At 39.6% G+C, this 22,560-nt stretch overlaps 1 protein-coding gene across 2 annotated transcripts in view; it reads left to right on the top strand.

Moving 5' to 3' along the window:
• Positions 1 to 22,560, top strand: part of ITGA2 (integrin subunit alpha 2) — a 105,753-nt gene that overhangs the window by 29,190 nt on the left and 54,003 nt on the right. For both annotated transcript variants that reach the window (XM_007972162.3, XM_037994654.2), the window contains one exon: positions 9,000 to 9,120. In XM_007972162.3, the coding sequence (XP_007970353.3) occupies positions 9,000 to 9,120 (121 nt within the window). The remainder of the gene's footprint in view (positions 1 to 8,999; positions 9,121 to 22,560) is intronic.

Here is a 22,560-nt window from a genome sequence, read left to right as displayed (position 1 = left end):
GAGCATTCACTGGCAGGGGAGGAGAGACAAGGTCTTCTGGCATGTGTAGGCCAGCAAAGCAGTGTTGGGGGGAAGTGGAGGGGTGTGGGGCATGGGCAAGTGCATGCTGGCAAAATGGTGGGGAGAGGCTGTGGTTGGGGAGGATGCCGTTGGGGGAGGCTGCAGGTAAACCATTGTGCCTCGGTAGGGGCTGTTCTGCTGGAGCCCTCCTGATGGCCAGGCATTTTCTGTCAGTGCAGGAGCTCTGATGAGGTGCCCTAGGAAGCACTCTGGTTGGGCATCTGAAGCTGCTCTGCAAGCGGCCGTGGTCAGGTTGGAGCTCCTGGAAAGGCCAGGAGACGGGAAGATGCTCAGATAGGATTGGCCCCATCCCACGGGCAAGACTGCCCTGCTCTGTCCAGGTCCAACAGTCACCCTAAAGCTAACGTCTCCTATAGGAGCACGGCAGGCCTTGAGGGATGGGCGTCTTTTGCCATGTTCTGCCGTTGTCAAACCCTCTGGGCTCCGCGCTGGCTGGTGTCCTGCCTCTGCCACCTCTCTAAGCAGCTCTCTTTGTGTCAGCTCAGGTGTCCGTGGGGTTCGTGAGTTCTGCTGCTAGGATGCCGGAAGTCCGTGGTAGGAACAAGCGACTCCTCTCTGTTCAACTCACCCCAGAAGTTGCTGGGGACCAGGAAGGATTCCTGGTGCAGGGCAACTCCGTGTAGGGCGCCTAGCTTTCTCCCCCTTCGGCCCAGCATCCGCGTCCTCCCTCATCCACTCTCAATGCCTCGCTTGCAAAGACCTGTTCAGAGTGTGTGCCATCCTTCCCAGTGTCCTGGTTTCTTGGTGGGAGAGGTTTCTCCCGGCTGCCTCTAGTCAGCCATCTTGCCTTCCGTCTTAGTATAGTTTTTGAATAACACAAAGAGGATTATAGAAAGCATATAAAATATTTATAGAAATTACATTTATTCTTGAAGAGGTCATATCTAAAATTAGTAAAATATTCTTTAAAACATTTTGTTTTTTTAGGCTGGACTCGGTGGCTCATGCCTGTAAATTCCAGCACTTTGGGAGGCCGAGGTGCCTGGGTCTCCTGAGGTCAGGAATTCGAGACCAGCTTGACCAATATGGTGAAACCCTGTCTCTACTAAAAGTACAAAAATTAGCAGGGCGTGGTGGTACACACCTGTAATCCCAGCTACTGAGGAGACTGAGATAAGAATCACTTGAACTCGGGAGGCAGAGGTTGCAGTGAGCGGAGATCATGCCATTGCGCTCCAGCCTGGGTAACAGAGCGAGACTCCAATCTCAAAATAAATAAATAAATAAATGTCAAATGAATAAATAAAACATTTTGTTTTTTAAATGAAAATAAAGGGTACTTAAAAAAATTAAAATAAATCGAATCATTTAAAAATGATTCAATGATTTATTGAACCACAAAGGATAAAAGAAGTAATTCATATATAATAAGCAAACTAATTAATTTTTTATCTTGAGCAAAATATATAAATTAGTTACCCACAGTCACCTGTGACCTAAAAATATTAAATGGAAAATTTCAAAAATAAACCAATCGTAAGTGTTAAATTGTGCATCTTTCTGAGTAGTGTGACAAAATCTCACTCTATCCTGCCCAGGATGTGAATCGTCCCTTTGTCCAGCATGCTGTCTGTGGCCCCTGCCCATTAGTCACGTAGGAGCCGTCTTGGTTATCAGATCAACAGTCATGGCATTGCAGGGCTTGTGTCTGAGCCACCCTTATTTAGTTATGTATGTATTTATTTATTTATTCAGAGATGGAATCTTGTTCTGTGACCCAGGCTGGAGTGCAGTGGCACGATCTCGGCTCACTCCAACCTCCGTCTCCTGGGTTCAAGCGATTCTCCTGCCTTACCCTCCCATGTAGCTGGGATTATAGGCATGTGCCACCACTCCTAGCTAATTTTTGCATTTTTAGTAGAGATGGGGTTTCACCAGGTTGGCCAGGCTGGTCTTGAACTCCTGACCTCAGGTGATCTGCCCACCTCAGCCTCCCAAAGTGCTGGGATTACAGGCATAAGCCACCATGCCTGGCCAAGTCATCCTTATTTTACTTCATAATGGCCCCAAAGTGCAAGAGTAGTAATGCTGGTATATTGTTATAATTGTTCTATTTATTATTAGTTATTGTTTTTAATCTCTTATTGTGTCTAATTTTATAAGTCAAATGTTATTATAGGTAGGTATAGATAGAAAAACACTATATACTGTATAGGGTTTGGTGTTACCTGTTGTTTTAGGCATCTACTTCGTTGGGGAGGGTGGGATGCCGGGACTTAGAACATATTCCCTTAGGATAAGAGAGGATTAATGTAATTCTCATTCCTGCACTAAGAACAGTGTTTACCACATCATACTCAATAAGTTTATTGAGTGAACAAAAATTAAATAAATAGGAAAATAAAATCTATTTATTAACTGTGTGCATAAATTCATCAATTTTGTATTATGGATAGTTTTGAATATAGAGAGAAAAACCATAGAATCATGGAGAAAACATCACAAATTATCATACAGACATGAACAAGTTTATACAAGACTTATTACAAATACAGAGTTCCATGGACTCAAAGTGTTATTATGTGACCATTTGAGTTACTGAGATGAAAGACATTTATAACCATTGCACTTTTAAGTCTATAGGCATAAATGTAGGGATCCCATTCTTAGGACTTGCCTAGCAAATGAAAGTCAGAGTCAAACGCAACCCAATGGGCCAGAGTTTCCCTTTATATATTATAAATGTTGTATTTGTGCATGTGACAGTCAGATTAGACACTGCAAATGAGGTTGAAATCAAATAGCTCATGCTTACAGTCCTAGTCTAGGGTAGGAGAAGCAATTTTCTTTCTTCCTTATTTTTATCATGATTCTTATTCTTATTCTTATTCTTATTATTTTGGTGAGACGGAGTTCCACTCTGTCACCCAGGCTGGACTACAGTGACTCGATCTTGGCTCACTGCAACCTCCTTCTCTGGGCTCGAGTGATTATCCTGCCTCAGCCTCCCGAGTTGCTGGGACTACAGATATGTGCCCAGCTAATTTTTTTTTTTTTTTTTTTTTTTGTATTTTTAGTAGAGATGGTGTTTCACCATGTTGGCCAGGCTAGTCTCGAACTTCTGACCTCAGGTGATCCACCCACCTTGGCCTCCCAAAGTGGTGGGATTATAGGCGTGAGCCACTGTGCTGGCCTTTTTATCCTGATTCTTATTTGTTGCAAGTGTATTATAATACACTAAAGGAAAATTTAAAAGCAGCGACATTACACTCACAATTGTACTCTTTGCTCTGTTAATATTCACATATATTTTTACCTTTTTCTTCTATTCTGAATATAATTTTGTATTTTATTTTTGTTAAGCACTTTCATCCTCTTCACAACTGCTGTTTTTTTAATGGCAGGATACAACTCCATCTAGTTTATATGCTACTATTTGCATATTCACTCCCCTAATCTTGGACATTCAGATAATTTTAATGGTGGTCATTAAGAACTAATTATTTTAGATTGCTAGAAATCACTAAAGCTGTTTAATATATATAAAGTGTGTTTTCTTAGGCCACCTAAGACTGAGAGATGACATAAAATACAAAATTGTTATTAACAAAATACAACTTCTGTGGCCCAACCACCTACTTACACACACGGAGAGCCTAAGTGCCTAAACACTGTTTTCTCATTCTTCAGGAGTAGAGAACATTCTCCCAGACTCTAGAGCATGGATCTCCTGGAAACTTTTGCTGCCCCTAATTGTATCCCCTGCGTCCTCGTCACTTGCACCATGGCCCCTGCCCTCTGCATGCCCTAGTTGCTCACTATTCTCTGCCCTGTTCCCTGTCAATCCTTCTGTAGCTACTGAGGACCAGTCCCTCAGGCATGGGAGAAATGTGCTCCACCTTCTTAAAGTAATGACATTCTGTGCTCACATTTAGAGATAGGCCTTACAGTTCTTATGTTTTTATTCAATATTTAATGGAGACATTGTTCCCCCTAGAAGTGCAGCATGCATCTTCAGGAATGGGCCAAATTGCAATCTGAGAAGCTATGTCAAAACCACACCTCTCTTCCCAAGTTCACCTCTTGCTTTTGGCCTTTACTCTTTTCTCTTAACCTGAATTTCTTCCTATGTATGTCCCTGGGCACCTTTTGCAAATGAGTCCCTTCTATGAAAAACCCATCCCTACCCCTGGCCCTTCAGTGTATATAGATATGCTCAAATTTGCATTGACCACAAAAGTTAGACCCTTTTTTGCCACCCTTTACTAAAAAAATGCATCCTTCAGTTCTGACACTGATATCATAGACATTAATAAACTTCCCTTGCCAAATTTTTCTGGTTGAATATAAAATAACGTGTTTTGTTTTATGCATTATTTCTGCTCTTGTTGTTAAAAGACTTTTTCCTTTCTGAGTTTCACTGCCTTTTTTTTTTTTTTTTTTTTTTTTTGGAGACAGGGTCTTACTCTGTTGCCCAGGTTGAAGTACAGTGGCACAATCACAGTTCACTGCAGCCTTGAACTCCTGGGCTCAAATGATCCTCCTCTCTCAGTTGGCCATTGAGATTACATGTGTGAGCTGCCATCCTTAGCCTTCGCTACATTTTTAGAATACAAGTAGGTTAACTATATTCAATCCCCAATCATATATTTCTCTTTTGAATTATAACTTAAAATTAGGCTCCAGAAGAAAGTAGAATACATTTCATATTTATTACAATTAATTCTTAAATTTTTTCCAAAAAAAATTATTTCAGAGATGGTCAGGAATCCTCAGAAAAGGAGATCCTGTAAATTTTTGTTTATTTGATTTAGAGACAGAGCCTCTGTCACCCAGTCTGCAGTGCAGTGGTGCCTTCATGGCTCACTACAGTCTGGACCTCCTGAACTCAAGCAATCCTCTCATCTCAGCCTCCCAAGTAGCTGGAACTACAGGCATGCACCACCATGCCCACCTAATTGTCTATTTTTTATAGAGATGATGTCTCATTGTACTGCCAAGGATGGTCTTGCACTCCTGGATTCAAGCTATCCTCCTGCCTCAGACTCTAAGAAAAATAAGAAATCTACAGTAGTTAACTTGTATTTGGTTATCTGGTTTACCTATGGATATTAAAATGGCAATCAGCCTGTTATAATCTAGGATGAAACATTATCTCCTTTATAGTGTGAAAATAGAGGAAACTAGTTAACTCTACATGAGGTAAAATGTTTGTATTTGGTGTAAGCTTTGGTGAGATTTACTGGAATACTTTGGCCTGCTTATAGTCAACACATGTATAACAAGATCACCTTTGTTAAATATGTTGAGTTTGCTATGCAATTATTGCATTTCCAGGCATTCACATGAGGACAACGAAGGAAGATTTATACTGTGGGTGATAATAGGCTCCTGGCAAAGCCCAAGTCAGTTGAAGACTCACTGCATCGCATAGAGAACTGGAAATGTATAGATTAGTGAAGCAACCTATGACTTTCTGTGCCAGACTTTTCACCATTGCCATACTCTTCTCTTTCACACCCTAGGCCTGTTTAACATGATGTTTCTGGTGCCTGGGATGAACTTTGCCTTCCTCTTTATGTAGTGAATTCCAACTTGTCCTCCAAGATCCAGATTAATTGCCACCTTCTCTGCGAAACTGTTGAACTTAGATTTACCCTCTTCTCAATACTGAGCTCAAGGCTCTTTTCACCACTCTTTATTTTAACACTTATACATTTTGATGCCATCTTTTTAGTAAAATTACCATGATGGAAATGCAACGAGAACAGGGAGAGTTTAGTTTTATTTATTTGCAGTATCCTCAGTACTTTAAAAAATTCCTGGTACAAAGGAGCTGTATAAACATATGTTGAATGGTCCATTTTTTAAGTATGTATAGACACATGGGCATGGTTTGGGGGAAGGAAACAAGGTGAACCAAATATGGTTCTCATTATCCATATGATTCAGTTGAGCTATGAGGACAGACATCAGAAGATACAGGCATTGGGATTGCAAAGAAGAAATAGATGCTGAATTAGACAGAATACTTCCATTAAATTTTTATGAGCTATTTAGATATCATATGCCAAGTGTGAAATGATGACAGAGAATTGAGTTGTAAATACATATTAAGAGAAAAGTATAGAGACTTGAGATTGTCCAGATTTATCAAAAGAGGCAGGATATAAAGGGCAAGATTTAAGTAGCAGAAAAGAGGAGATTTAGTATCAGTGAAATGAAGGGATGGTGATAACGAAGGACATGCTTTGTGAGTAAAAATGAGCAGATCATTTATTAATAGAAATTCTGGACAATAAAGTTGAGAGATGAGCCAAACCTAGACTCAGAGTGGGTGACATTGTGCAAGAAAGACATTTAGCCTTCATGAGTTTCAGTTTCCTTATTTGTAATTTGTTAATAATAGCTTGGTTTTGCTGTTTCACAGGATTGTTGTGGCACGCAAATGAGTCAGGATGATTCTGACATAGGCAGACATAAGCATTAAGAAACAGTAGGATGCAATTTGGAATAAACATTATAATTTAAATAGAGGAAAAATACTGGAAGGAAATACATCTGAATTAACTGTACTTACAGTAGAATGAAAAGATTATGAATGATTTTTTCCCTCCAGTTTTCTTTATATTCCATATCATTATTGAAGAACACATAGTAATTAAAATGCATTTTATTTAAAAAATTATCATAGGTGCTGAGAAAGTAAGAGTGAATAAAAGAAACAAAGTTTGACTTCTCAAGGAGCTTACATTTTAGTAGGCACAGACAAAATAATATGGATATATAAGATAATTTTGGATAATTGCTCCAGTAGTGATACGGTGATAAAGAAAGGTGCTGCTGCTACACAGAGGGGTGAGGGAGAGCAGAAACCTATTTGAGCAAACTCCAACATGCCGTGTTGGGGGAGGATGTTATAGGCAGTGGAACAGGCAGCTGTAAAGCAGACTGAGCTACATGTGTTCAAAAAACAGAAGGAAAGTGAGTGTGGCTGGAACACAGGGATGGAGGAGGAGAGTGGTGGGAAGTAAGTCAGAAAGATACACCAGGGCTCGATCATGAAGGACCTTTGAATCTACAGTGAGGAAATTGGATTTTATTCTCAGTTCAATGGCAAGACCTAAGTTAATAATATATATATATATGCATATATAGTAACACATATATGCCTATATAGTAACACATATATGCCTATATATGTGATAAAATTGAACTGCTAAATGATAAAATGAACTCCATCATAATTTCCTGCCATTACATAATCTGCCCAGTTCTAATTAACAGGGGAAAATGAGGTCATTGTATATACAGTCACATGTGTCCTTTCCAGCATTAGATATTTTAAAAGTGAAAGCAGTTTGGCATCATCTCTCCACGCTAGTATGTTGGATGATTGATAACATATTCAAATACCATTTATTGAGCTCTCCACAATGGGGTGAAGATAAATGTTGATTGAAAACACCAGTATTCTGCATGCCAATTCTGGTTCTCTGCTTAATTTGCTGTTATTTTCTTTTGCATTTTTTATTATTCAAAAATAAAAAGGAGCAATGGTGCATATGAAAAATAGATGTTAAGGAGAAAATTTGCAGATGTTAAGCTTTGTAGATTTTGCTATAGAGTATTTCAGAATAAGTATTTATATTTCTCTTCATGGCAGCACATTATTTGTAAGAAATAAAGAGCTGAACTCCTTGTGTGGACATATCCCTGGTAGAGTGATTTTGGCACTTACAGAGGCACGTTAACTACTTTAAGTCCCTGTTGCTTCATCACTGACTTCATTATCCTTTCGGAGCACTCTACAGAATCTGCTCCCAGAAATGCAGAGGCCCAATGGAAGAGCGAGCCTTTTTCTTCTGACCTTTTAGTGCCTAAAACAATAGACATATGAAACACTGTGCACTTGTAATGCTGCCTAGAAAGTAGGACATTTCTTTGTGACAGCACATTTTAATAGAACTTTGATGTCAATTTTAAAGAGTCCATTCTGTCTTCAGTGTCTGCGAAGGTAAATATTGATCTTAAGCAACATGAGGCACATTCCCATCTCCGGAGAGAGCATTAATATACACACAACCTTCTTTCTGTAGGATGAAGAACTGGCAGCATTAATGCTGTCAGTGCCAGACAGAGAAACATGATTTGCCTTATCCTTTCCTTCCCTTCCTTTCCATCAGAAATAAGAATTAAAAAAAATAAAGTCTCTCAAGGTTTTATCTGCCTTGGTCTTTGTTCTGTTTTTTGAAATGATTAGCATTTCTTAATCATTCAGAAAGCAGCATCAAAAACAAAACCACTTTTGACAGTTCCCACTGGAATAGAAAAGATATGACACCAATCCCTACATTTTCATCCTCAAAAATGATAATGATCCCTTCTGAAAGAAAATGATACAATTTTCAATGAGCTGTGATTTTCTGTCTCCTTTGATGTAGTCATCAATGCCTTTTCAACAGATGTTTCATATAGAGTCCATGTCAAGATATTCAAGGTGATTCAGAATAAATAGATGATACGCTTCAGCCCTTGCCCTTGGGTGGCTTAGAGGCTTGTTGTTTTGGGAAAGACAAATATAACTCAAATTACTTAAGAATATTTAGAAGTAATTTAGTGATTTTAAGTCTTGTGTTCAAATTTTGCCTTCATCCTTACCTCTTTCCAGCTGTGAGATATGCTTATCCCCTGGAACCTCAAAATTCTCTACAAAACAAAGATAATATTAGTAACTATCTTCTAGGGTTGCCATGAAGAGATTAATAATATAATGAATTATGCATATGTAGTATTTAGCTTGGTGCCAGGCCTCCAAATAAGTACTTAAAAAGCAGTAGTTACTTTTTCTGGGTAATCGTTGATAAGTAATAATTATTAGGTCAAGCAAGTTTTCTTAAAAATGGCCTTCGAGAATTATATGACACACTTATATTCATGAATTGTAAATATGTGCTGTTTCATATTTTTCTTAATAGGCATTTTAAATTGTTGTTTGGCATACAATGTTGGTCTCCCAGAAGCGAAAATATTTTCCGGTCCTTCAGGTGAACAGTTTGGCTATGCAGTGCAGCAGTTCATAAATCCAAAAGGCAACTGGTAAGAATATTCTCTTCTTTATGATTTCAATAAACATACAAAATAAATTTCATATTTGACTTCAATTGCTTTTTCAAATTGGTGCCTTTAATAAATGTACTATAAATGGGTGGCCCTCAAATATTCTTAAATGAACAATCTTACTTTGAGAGTTGACAACTGCAGACTGATCATTAATGGGATGGTATAATGATTCATTTTTTAAAACCTGGATAGAAAATTGTCTCTAAATATTCAAAAGCAATATAATACCAGTTTTGACCATCTAATAAATAAGTAGGTAGATTGATAGATAGAATGATAGATTTGTCTTCATTTCTTATCACATAAACTGATATTCATTGAACTTTGTAAATCATCACCTAGTTATTAATGCTATCTCTGGACCATTTCTAAATGGTAGAATTGTTCCCTAAATTTTTTCTTTAGCAAGGTTTTGTCTACTTGCTTCGTTCTAAGTTAGCCTTCTCCCCTCCATGTGGTGAAGGGTCCTCACAAACATCAATGCAAAATGTACAAAGGTGGCTTTCACTAGCATATTAACACCTTTTATTTTTGCCATAAAGTGCCCCCAGTCTTTTCATGCTATGTGATGGTTGCATTTTCAAACCATGGCCATTCTACCCAGGTGAAAAACAACCACCTCGATGGATATGGAAATCTAGTTCCCATAATAATAATGCAAGTGAACCCAGAGAAATGAGGTAATTTGAAAGTTGTATTTGGGAAGAAGAGCTGTAGCTCCTATTCTACCAGAGTTAATGCCCACTTGTGGACACAGGTCCTGCCATGGGGACCTTATCTCCTTGTTGTAGCAGAAGGCTCCAGACCATCCCCACTCACCTTGGAACTTCAGATTCTGAATCTCCACGCTGTAGAGCTCTTTTCAATGAGTAAATGGGCTGTTGTTGGCTTATCAAATAAGAACTGTAATGTATGACCAAGTGCAGTGGCTCACGCTTGTAATCTGAGCACTTTGGGAGGCTGAAGTGGGAGGATCACTTGAGCCTAGGAGTTAGAGACCACCTGGGCAACATAGGGAGACCTCATCTCTATTAAAAATCTAAAAATCAGCTGGGTATGGAGGTGCATGACTGCAGTCCCAACTACTCAGGAAGCCGAGGTGGGAGGATTGCTTGAGCCCAGGAGTTTGAGGCTGCAGTGAGCTATGTTGGCACCACTACACTCCAGCCTGAGTGACAGAGTAAGATCCTGTCTCAAAAATAAAATAAAATAAAATAAAAAAACACTATAGTTCATAAGCTTTTTTTCTGTGTGAACTTCCATTTGATACTCTAAACAATTGAATTCAAAGAAAGGTTCAGGATCACATGTTGGGGCATGCCTGTCTATTTGATGAGGAAACAAAATGAAATCATCCCCTGAGACGGCAGCATTTCTCAGGAGGTGTCTTGGAGGATGTAAATCGTGAGCTGGGTTTTAAGCAGTGGGGATGAAGAGGCTGGAGATGAGTATTAACTAATGTGAGGAGACATGGAAAACAATGCATGTAGAGACAGTTTATCAATCATCTGGAAAGAAAAGAACATCTGGTTGGAAACTAAAGATTAGCAATTACTGTAACCATTTGGGATACGAGAGAGTTGCATGTCTAACAATTATCAAGTGATGCTTTGATAATCATAAAGTGGTGAGGAGGCTAGAAAGACGATATGGTGGGTATATTTTGACCTTGGAATCTAGCAGATGAGGTAGCTAGTGACCCACAGTTTTACATATTCAGCCCTAATTTTTTCCCTCAGATTGCTATATTAAACAATTCATTCAATGTCTCCACTTTAATGCCCAGTAGACACACCAAACTTAACTGAGAGAACAAAAGTATCTGATTTTCTGCACAAGCTACGGAGGCCAAAAATCTTGGCTTGTCTTCTTTCTCCTCCCCTATATCTTATCCATGAGCCAGTCCTGTTAATCCTATCACCAAAATACCAATTATACCTGGCCATTCCTCACTGTCTGTCCTGCTGCCACCCTGATAGAAGCCAACACCAGCTCCCACAGGCACTGCTGCAGCAGCTTCTCCACCTGCCTTCAGCTTCCCTTCTTGCCAGCTTTATTCTGCTCTCTTTGCTCTAGCCAGTGTGAACTGTTAAAAACATGGCTCGGCTAGAAACAGTGGCTCACACCTGTAATCCCAGCACTTTGGGAGGCCACAGCGGGCAGATCATTTGAGGCCAGAATTTCAAGACCAGTCTGATCAACATGGTGAAACCCCATCTCTGCTAAAAATACGAAAATCAGCCAGGTGTGGTGGCGGGCACCTGTAATCCCAGCTACTCCAGAGGCAGAGGCAGGAGAATCGCTTGAACCTGGGAGGTGGAGGTTGCAGTGAGCCAAGATCATACAACTGCACTCTAGCCTGGGTGACAGAGTGAGACTCCATCTCAAAAAACAAAAACCACAGCTCATTCCCTAGATTAAAATTCCCTAAAGGATGCTCTGTGATTGAGTGTCAGCCTGGGGTGTCAGCCTGTCTTTCCTATTATCATCTTTTACACTTTCTCCTTTGCTTTCTATGCTCTAAGGACTAAGTCTTTTGTCTGTTCTTTGAACATGCGTAACTCATTCCTGTTTCAAAGCTTTTGTAAATTCTTTTCTCCTGCCTGGAAGAGTCTTCCCTAAGATCATCACTCAAATGGTTTTCATCTTTCAGTCTCAGCTCAAATGTTTCCTCCTCATAGACCTTTCAGAGCAACCCTATCTATATAGCACTCAACTGCTGAGTCACTCTAGCCTTACAGGTGGATTTATTTTCTAACAATTAGTACTATCTTAAATGATATATACTTGTTTATATGCTCATTATCTGTCTCCTGCCACTGTCTCTGAGTTCAGGGACATTGTTTTGTTGACTGCTGCATTCTCAGCACCCAGACTGATATCTGGCACTGAGTAAAGGATCAATAATTATTTGTTAAATGACTAAATGGAAGTCCTAATTCTAAATGATTCATCCCAAGTGCTATACAAAGTGAGCTATAGTAGACTGACTTAGGACATATGAAGTAAAAGGGAGCTTCAGATGAACTCCACTGTTCTAGTCCATAGACATGGCCTAGCTGAGGACATCTGGCACTGAATTTGAAGTGATTCTTTTAAGTAACAGCTTTCCTGGGCAGAGTAAATCTAAGAGAAAGAGCCAACATCAGTAATAGACATTATTGAAGGTGATAAGCCTTTCAAGGATTGTAAGGGGCTCAACCACTGGCCATGCTGCAGGTTGGAAGTTGAACAAGACGAAAAGGGACACAGAGTTGAGAGGATCCCACCAGGCAGAGTCCTGGGAACATGAGAGGCAGCCATATCTCCTTTCTCTATCTAAGATTACCTCTGAGTATCCAAGACATTGTTAAAAGACAAGTATATTTGCAGTTTATAGTGAGATTATAGTGCTGGTAAGACCAGGAACACTGGACATTTCTAAATCTTGCCTGGACCTTCTCATGACATCACTGAATGATGAATAAACACAGGACAATAGGTCTGGGAAGCAAGGCACCACTCTATAATTGGCTGGGCCAGTGCTTTGAACAACAGTATAGAGCTTTCTGGCAAGGTGTAGCACTGAGTTTATGCTCAAGGCCTAATCACCAGATGATACAAGCATACCCCACTATGCAAGAGGAAGAGACAGCACCTGTCTGACCTGAAGGGCTGAACCATATGGAATTGAGAAGCAGGAAGGACAGACAACAAAAGTTGGCCAGGCAAGTCTGTCTGGGTCCTTTTGTTGGTCTGGTCTTAGGAAGCAAAGAAATAAGAGACGCAAAACCATGGACATGATTTTCTGAACTACATGAGGTACAGAAAGTGCAAAACATAGTTGCTGGCCTTAAGGAGTGTGGAATAGAGTCAGTGAGGAAGATTTTATGCAGAATAGACAACTTTGAATAATACAGAAGACATCACTCAATGTAAACCCCTTGCAGTTAATGGTGTTGGTTTTCTTTTAGTGTCACTAGCTATAATCACTTAATATTAAGAGCTCATATTCTTTTCTCAAGGCCTGGATCATTAGAGAGACAAGGTTTTCTCATGACCCAGCCCTGCCAAGGTACCTTGCCACAGAGGGCAGGGCTGTGGCCAGGATCCAGGTGAGTGGGTTATCCCATTACAGTGCTAGAGTGGGCCACGTTAGGACAAGGAGTCTTCACGACTCTAGGCTCAAGGAAAATCATATGAAACTTGGAACCCAGAATTGCCTGTTTGTTTTGACAATGGGCCCTGTGCCCTTCTCTACTCTTAATTTATGACAGTTGCATAGGCATTATGGAAGTAGCAGATGTGGGAAGGACTGTTTAAACATTGACTTTCCTTCTGATACTAATCAAGTTAGCTTTGGACACAGAAAGTGGTATGACCATGAATTATTCCTTTGCAAATTGTGAGTCCTTTTTCCATGGATTTATCATATAATACATGCACATGTGCACGCATGCGTGCACACACACACACACAACTTTGTTTTCTTTACTCCCTTCTTATTCTGAAGCTGTCATTTTGGTACCCTTTTCCTCTGCTTACTTTGACTTCCTTTATAATCTGTCTATCTAAGTCCTGACTTCACGCCTTTCCCTCAAACAACTCACTGAAGCCTCTAGTCTGAGTATTCTTAAATCATACTCTGTTATTTTTAAAGTATAGTTTTAGTTCTTTCATGTGTGCCATGTTTCTAAGAATTTATTGGCATATTTACATCAGTATCTACCAGATTTTAACAAAATAATCTTAACTCTTTTGCTAGTTTCATTTATGAGACTTTCATTGCACTATGAACTTCAACTCTAGAAACAGTGGTGACATGGCTTTGATAATTCTGGAGCCTTTTTAACAGTCTCAGGTGAGCGGGATAATTTGAAAGCAAGCTGACCTACCAAGCAGAGTACCTGGGCAGCCCTCTGGCTGTAAGTAAGGCTGTGGTCTGTTCTCTTTTCAGTGTAGGCGGAGGGCCATCCCGCTTCAGAGCCCTTACTTCACACACAGGATGTTCCCATGTGGATGATGCAATTCTTATCACAAACAATCTACAAAGGATTGAGATATGTTTAAAATCATTTCCTGGAGTTTGTGGTGATATGCACTCTTTTCGTTTGTCTAATCTGAAGGCCTGTTGCAAGAACAATCTGAGCTCATTATGTGACTCAAAAACCAGAGAGAACTGCAATCACTTGTGTGAAGAGGACTGACTGGGAATTAGGGTATTTCCAGTTGTAGAAATGTCTCATTCTAGCAAGGACTAGTGCATTCTTTTTTTCTTAAAGAGAGGAGAAATAGAACATGTATCACAGCAAAAAAGAAAAGAAAAAAAAATCCACCTATATATGAGCTTATAGTTTTAACTTTTTAATTGAGAAAAATTTTAATAAAGCTCTATGTGTGTTATAAATATAACATTGTCATCCATAGATGTGCCTATAAGAGAACTTTCAATTAAAAAAATAAAGAAAAAATGTTTAATTCTATAACAGACATCAAAGATTATGTCACTTGATACTTCGGTAATAACAACACCTGGTATTTATTGAGTACTCTTTCCTCGCCAAACATGTCATACCCATAATTACTCTAGGAGCTTTGCAAAATTATTACCCCCTTTACAAATGAGAGGAGTGTGACTCAGAAAGGTTAAATAATTAACCCAAGATTACAGAGCTGATGATTAATAACGATAGGGGAAGCGAATGCAAAATGAGATAAAATGTTCCAAATGTACATATTTTTGTAAGTATCCAAGAAGGAGAGTGACAGGATGTAACTGGCATTTATAAATAATATTTAAATTTTATTTTAACATAAACTTTATGAAGTAAGAGAAACTTTCAGAATATTGAATGGAAAATTCTGTTACAGAATTTATAGCGTCATTGGCTTTACCATCAGGTGTTTCCTGGGCAAAGATGATAGTTACCATCCATCTTTTCATCCTCTCATAGACAGGAATTTCTTGTATAAATATACTCAGGAGCCGGAGCACAAAGGTTTTCCCTCAGCTTCCCCACCACCCCCTGGGTGACTTTGGGAAAGTCATACAACTTCTCTGGAGCAAAAAGTATGCCCTCCCTATCAAACTGGAATGTTATGAGCACCTTGTGTGAGAATAAAAGTAAAACACTTCAGGGCCCGGCTCGGTGGCTCATGTCTGTAATCCCAACACTCTGGGAGGCCAAGGTGGGTGGATCACTTTAGGTCAGGAGTTTGAGATCAGCCTGGCCAACATGGTGAAACCCTGTCTCTACCAAAACTATAAAAAATTAGCTGAACATGGTGGCAGGTACCTGCAATCCCAGCTCCTTGGGAGGCTGAGGCAGGAGAATCACTTGAATCCAGGAGGCAGAGGTTGCAGTGAGCTGAGATCACATCACTGCAGTCTAGCCCGGGCGACAGAGGGAGACTCCATCTCAAAAACAAAACTGGGTCCTCCCTACCTCTTCCTATCCCTTCAACCAATTATCATCTGTCATGGATTAGCTTCCATGCATATTGATTAGCTTCTGTCCATTTCTTCTTCTTCTTGGCCAAGGATGCTATTCCAATCCTCTTTCCAAAACAATCATGTCTTTGTCTTTTATGATATAGCCTTTTAAATATTAGCCAATTATCATCCTTTATATCTGTTTCAAAGATAAAAGTCTCTTGCCTTAGGTTGTCCTGGCAATGCCATTTAACATGCCAGCTTCATTTATTCACAGAGTTTGCTTTTATCTTATTTAATTTAATTAAATTTATTTATTTATTTATTTGAGACAGAGTCTCAGTCTATCACCCAGGCTGGAATGCAGTGGCTCAATTTTGGCTCACTACAATCTCTGCCTCCCGGGTTCAAGTGATTCTCATGTCTCGGCCTCCTGAATAGCTGGAATCACAGGCCACCATACTCGGCTAATTTTTTTTTTTTTTTTTTTTTTTGAGATGGAGTCTCACACTGTCACCCAGGCTGGAATGCAGTAGGGCAATCTCAGCTCACTGCAAGCTCCTCCTCCTGGGTTCATGCCATTCTCCTCCCTCAGCCTCCTGAGACTGCAGGGACTACAGGCGCCCGCCACCATGCCTGGCTAATGTTTTGTGATTTTAGTAGACACGGCGTTTCACCGTGTTGGCCAGACTAGTCTCAAACTCCTGGCCTCAAGTGATCCCATCTCAGCCTCCCAAAGTGCTGGGATTACAGGCGTGAGCCACTGAGCCTGGATCTACTTTTATTTTAAATTTATAACATATACATTTCTTTTCTTCTTCCATTCAATTTTATTTTTTACTCATAACTTAATCCAGTGTTTGATTCTGTAAAGACATTAGAAATCCAACTGTAATATATTCTTACACTTCTATTTTAACTTTAAATACTTATTGTTAAAATTTTTATAAATAGTTATTATGCTGTTGCTGTACAATTAAGCCATCCTCAGCACTATTAATACAGGTACCCAAAGTGGCACGTCTCATATCAACAATGACAACCCCCCACCGAGAGGCGGAGGTTGCAGTGAGCCGAGATCATGTCACTGCACTCCAGCCGGGGTGACAGAGTGAGACTCCATCTCAAAAACAAACAAACAAACAAACAAACAAAATTATGGTAGGAAGGACACTTTAAATAGCCCCTGATTTACTTCTTCATTCCTTCATTCTGGATACAAGTTTGTGTGTGCACCTACAAACACATGAATGCATACATACCTATTGTTTGTGACTCTCACGTGGGACAGATATGTTGCTCCAGAATGTCTGGGGTGCTTTAATGATCCGTAAAAATCCTCCATGCCTCACCAACAAGTCTTATAATTTTAAGCTTTCCTTTGTGATAATGTGTGAATATCTGTTTCCGGAATAAAGTTCATTTACAAAGGTGATTAGAACTTACACACACACCTTCCTAGTATCTGGTTGTCAAAGACATTTATATCCATCTATCTCCATCTAAAGAAGGATCTGGGGAATGCTAAGTGGCATAAGTGGAAACTATTTATTAACTTGCTATGCTCCATATGATGGGAAAGCAAACAGTGCTTCTCTAGAAGAGTTCTAAGGGAACTTAATATGGTAAAAAGAACCAGCGATTTTGAACAAAAGGGAAGGAATGCAGATATATAGGCGTTGCTTTTGCTTAGACCCTTAAAGTCTATTTCTTTAAATGAAAACATAAATAGTTATACACTTGACTCACAGAGTGTTTATAAGGATCAAAGGAGATAATGCACATAAAAAATGCTTTATGAGCTATAAAGCAGTTTACAAATGTTGCTATTCTAGTTTTTGTCATCGATGAAACAACCATCTGCCAAAGCACCTAGTTGCCCATGGGTTTTGATTTGCAAAATGTGGCAGTCTTAAAATTATCCCCCTCTTTCCCTCCAATAGCCAAGAACAGGAATTTGTATTATCACAGGGCTTTACGGTTAATATTTTAGCTTTTGATTTTAACTTCTAGAAAACTACTTGTTGGATGACAAGAAGTAACATAATCAGTTTTTATTGATTGTATTTCTTTTAGTGCTGAAGCTAATTTCTGGAGTTTTTATGAGACAGAACAGTTAGCTTAAAATGTTTTAGCAATAGTGAAGTTGGTGGACTCTTTATCATGAAACTGAAAGACGTTGAAGGTCTAGCCATCCTGCTAATTGAGGAAACAATGTGGAAGCCTAGAAGTCTAAGGCAAAATAATGAGGCCTAAATATTAAAATTGCCTTTCAATATATGCCAAAGAATTTAACTATTAAATTTATAATAGCAGTATTTCTAAATAAGACCTGAAAAATGAAATGACTGTCTTTACCTGTCTTCCTTCTTCCCAGAGATGGGCAGCCTTCATGGGTGAATTCTTTCCATCACAAACTCATTTTGCGTTTACCAGCAGAAAGCAGGTATCATTTAGAGCTCACCAAGCACCTTGTGTTGTCCATGGCCTGGAACTAAACAATATAAGAAACAACATTTATATACTATAGACTTTGAAAATTTTTACGTCCATGTAGATATCATGTAGCTACAATAAGTTTCTAATCCAAAGTAAAATATCTCCTTGGATGACTTATAGACCTCTCAAACTTAAAATATCTCACAGTGAACTCTTGAGCTCCCCCTATCGCAAAATCTTGCTCTAGTGACAGCATCCCCTTTAATCTGATGGTAGTGACAAGTTTTTTTCAGTTTCTCAGCCAAACATCTTTAGGCTGTCTTTGACTGTTATTCATTCATTCATTCATTGAAAGACCAACTCCTCAAGAAGTCCTGCATCCCCTACCATCATACTGTATCTAAAACAAGACCACCTCTTACCACTTTCCTTTCTGCCAGCCCTGTATGAGCACTCCATCATCTGTTGCCTGAATGATTGCAGTTGCCTTCTAAGTACTTTACCTGACTCAACTGTGCTTCAATACTATCATTCCCAACAGTGTGGCCTTCAAAATTCTTCTAAAATATGTCAGATCACATCATGCTGTACTCAAAACCCTCCAATGGCATTCTCATTTCCCTCAGTTGGAAAGCTGAGGCCTTCTATTAATCATTACATACAAGTCACTACATGATCTATCATTACCAGTAGGACTACCACCTCCTTCCGCTACCCCCTCACTCATTCTTTTCCAGCCACAGGGTTTTTGCATTTGCTGTTCCTGCAGCCTGTACTATTCTGCCACTATAGTCTTAAGGTTTACTCTTTAACCTCCTTGAAGTTTTTACTTAAAATTACCTTCTCAGTGAGGCCGTCCCTGACCATTCCAATAAAGATTATACTGCCCTCCACTCCACATTCCTAACTCCAGCCTGCTTATTTTACTCCCAAAGCACTGATCACTACCACTATATGTTTTACTTACTTACTACATTTATTGTCTATTTTCTCCCACTAGAACGTAAGCTCCTCAGGCTAGAAACTGTTTTACTAATGTATTCACTAGTGTATCCTCAGTACCTAGAATGAGTTCTGGTCCATAATAGGCCTGGCCACCATGTGTAGACTCACAGATTGTATACTGCACAAGGCCTGGACACACCATTTGAGGAATGGTGCCCACTGGAGTTGTGTATCATTTCAGTCCCTAAGAGCACAATAAACATTTGTTATAAAATTGAATAAAACAAAATGTTTTGCCCTACTATCTTAAGTACACCTCTGTCAGTAATCTCTGGTAAAAATCTCGAGTATTGAAGAAAACACTTGGAGAATTTACAGACTCACAGACCAAAGGAAGATATTTATAACAGCCCCTAGATTGTGGGTTTAAAACTGTCCTACCTACACCACCATAAATACTGCTTGCTAACTAAACAAAGTATTTTGAATTCCACTGGAGGTAGGCAAATTGGCTGTGTTTTGAAAGTCTACATAATCACTACTTTCCCACAAGATAATTGAACAGTAAGGGTTATTTAAAGTAGTCTTGGAATAATTCCCAGTTTCACTGAAGGAAAAGAAAAGTTTATATCTTGGGATTTTGTTTTGTTTTGAGAATCAGCACACACGCCTGTTCATGCAACTCTTTTGTCTGGTTGGGATTAAATTAAATCCATTACTTCAAAGAGGTTTTGCCATACTTCAGCAGGTATACTTACCAACATATCCTATTTCCCACCTTGGTAACAGTCTCTCGTGGTGTGTCTCTTCCTGCATGTAAGATTTCGTAGAGAAATATAACAGCCTCCCTCATCTTCCTGTCTGATTAAGTTAAGAATGTCACAATTTTCTTGGAATAGCCATTGGTGATGTCATTGCCTCTTCTTATGAGGGTGAGTTGTCAGGAACTAGGATTTCACTGAGGCCTTAGGGTATGAATGAGGAGGAGAGTCTGCTGGAAATGTTTCTAGTAAAGAAGGTAAGCAAAAGTTAGTGACTTCTCTGTAGTCACCAACATGACCTGTAGCCTACTTACTAATGTGGTTCACAATATTTAAGAAATGAGTCATATATGATGAAGAAACCCTTGTTCTTCAAGAGTTACCAAAATGGCCTGTTTTTCCACTATTTTCTATTGCCTTGTGTTAAGAGTTTAAAATAGCATAATACTATCAGAGATGTATTTGCATGTATCTTTCGGGGAATTTCAAGTGCTTTCACATCTTTCTTGTTAAGTGGCACGCAACTGCACAGGTGCTTACTTTTCTCTTCTTTCTGATTAACTTAGAAGAGCTGCAGTTTTCACAGAGGTGGTTGTGATGTTATAACCCCTCCTGAGCTGCAAGGTTATCAAATCCTGAATTCTTAGATAAGGTAATAGGAGGTGACAGGGAGAGTGTCCAGGGAGTGCTTAGTTGATAGAAAAAAAACAAATAGTCTGCTCAGGGAGAAAACAGTGAGTAGTTGCAGCTTTGCGACCGGAGGCTCTGTTGAATCAAACAGTTAAATTTTAGATCAGACACACTCCTCTTTTGTTTCTCAGCAAGCCTCTCTTGGACTGTGGTGAGGATGATTGGAAATGTGCATAGTAGAATCACCTGAATTTGGCATTTGCATTTGGTATTGTCTGAACATACCCTGTTCCTACCTGCCATTGAGTTTGCAGTTGGTGTTGTCTGAACATACCTTGTTCCAACCTGCCATTGAGAACAGTGTAGCCTAGGCCCCACAGTATGGATGTGCCCTCACAGGACAGCTGTGCTTGGTGTCCAGTCTACAGCCCCTTCATATATCACACAGCCACACACCCCTTCACATAAGTGTGGCCTGACTCCCTGTGTCTGGTTTCTAATCCATGCTAGTTCTAGAACCCACCTCATCTGCTAAGATCATTTTCCCAATCTGGGCCCTCTGCCAGGCCTTCCGGCAGCTAAGAGGAAGGACACTAGCCTAAACGTTAAGAACCTGGGCTTCCGCACTTGGTTTTCACTAGCCATGGGAACATGAGCAAGTCACTCATCCATCTGTGTCTCAGTGTCTCAGTGATTCCATCTGTAAAATGGAAATAGAGTAAAATGGAGATGAGATCATCCCCAGTGACTGGACGCAGTGGCTCACACCTGTAATCCCAGTGCTTTGGGAGGCTGAGGAGGGTGGATCACTTGAAGTCAGGAGTTCCAGATCAGCCTGGCCAACATGATGAAATGCGATCTCTATTAAAAAAGTGCAAAAGATAGCTGGGCGTAGTGGTACATGTCTGTAATACCAGCTATGGAGGTTGAGGCAGGAGAATCTCTTGAACCCAGGAAGTGGAGGTTGCAGTGGGCCAAGATCACGCCACTGCACTCCAGCCTGAGTGACATAGGAAGACGCCATCTCAAAAAAGAAAAAGATAATCTCAGGCTTCTTTTGCAGATGAAATTAGATAATCACATAGTACCAGATGTTGAAAAATTTACTATAATTAATAGGAATTAATGAATGCCAAGGGGCAGAGCCACACTTCTTATGATAGTTTCTTGCTATAAGGTGCTATTTTGTTCTCTACATTTACTCTAGAGTAAGCTTTTGTTTGAGAGAAAAAATGCCAGTTTGATGCATAGAAGATATGCAGAGGCTGAGTCAGGAACAGATGATGCAATAACACAATAGTAACAGAATGTATGATGCTTTTCTCTCAACTTGGTTGATTTTTTTTTTTTTTTTACTTTTACTTGAACCAAACAAGCAAAAATACATGCTCCCCAGAAAAACAGAAGTAAAGATTTTCTTTGAGAGGCTGAGGTGGGAGGATCACCTGAGGTTAGGAGTTCAAGACCAGCCTGGCAAACATGGCAAAACCCCCTACTAAAAATACAAAAATTAGCCAGGTTTGGTGATGTGGGCCTGTAGTCTTAGCTACTTGGGAGGCTGAGGCAGGAGAATCGCTTGAACCTGAGAGGCGGACCTTGCAGTGAACCGAGATGGTGCCACTGCACTCCAGCCTAGGCAACAGAACGAGACTCCATCTCAAAAAAAAAAAAAAAAAAAAAAAAAAAGGAAAGATTTTCTGCTTAACTTCTTAACTTTTCCTTAACCAGGAAACTCTTTTTAAAATAATGGCATAGAATCATCCATTCATTTGCTTGTTCATTTGTTTTTTTTTTTTTTTTTTTTTTTTTTTAACTCATTTGTTCAACGAGTGGTTATTAATTGCTACAGGCACAGATTTCCTAGCCCTTATGTACCTTTCCTCTCTAGTGGGGGATTTAGTCAGTGGGAAGGCAGCTATGGGGCAATATGACTTTTTATTTTTTAAATGGGATGCGGAAAGGTCAGAGGCTATGAAGGTACTTAGGGTTACCCAGAGTTAAAAGAGCCGGGAGACTTCCCAGGAGAAATGGTGTCAAACAGGAGATCTAACTAATGAGTAAACATTGCCAGGCAGAAAACAGCACATATGAAGACTTAGGAGCAACAGAGACTCTGATTTGAAGGAGGAGCTAAATTCAATATGACTGAAATGTGGTTTTAGGAAGACACATAGAAAAAGACAGGATTAGAGAAGAAAGTTAGAGTCAGATTCTTTCCTTTATACACTT

Source organism: Chlorocebus sabaeus, chromosome 4 (genome assembly GCF_047675955.1).
Source record: "Chlorocebus sabaeus isolate Y175 chromosome 4, mChlSab1.0.hap1, whole genome shotgun sequence".
Lineage (NCBI taxonomy): Eukaryota > Metazoa > Chordata > Mammalia > Primates > Cercopithecidae > Chlorocebus > Chlorocebus sabaeus.
Note: the sequence above shows the minus strand (reverse complement) of the source record. Positions and strands in the feature narration are given on the sequence as shown.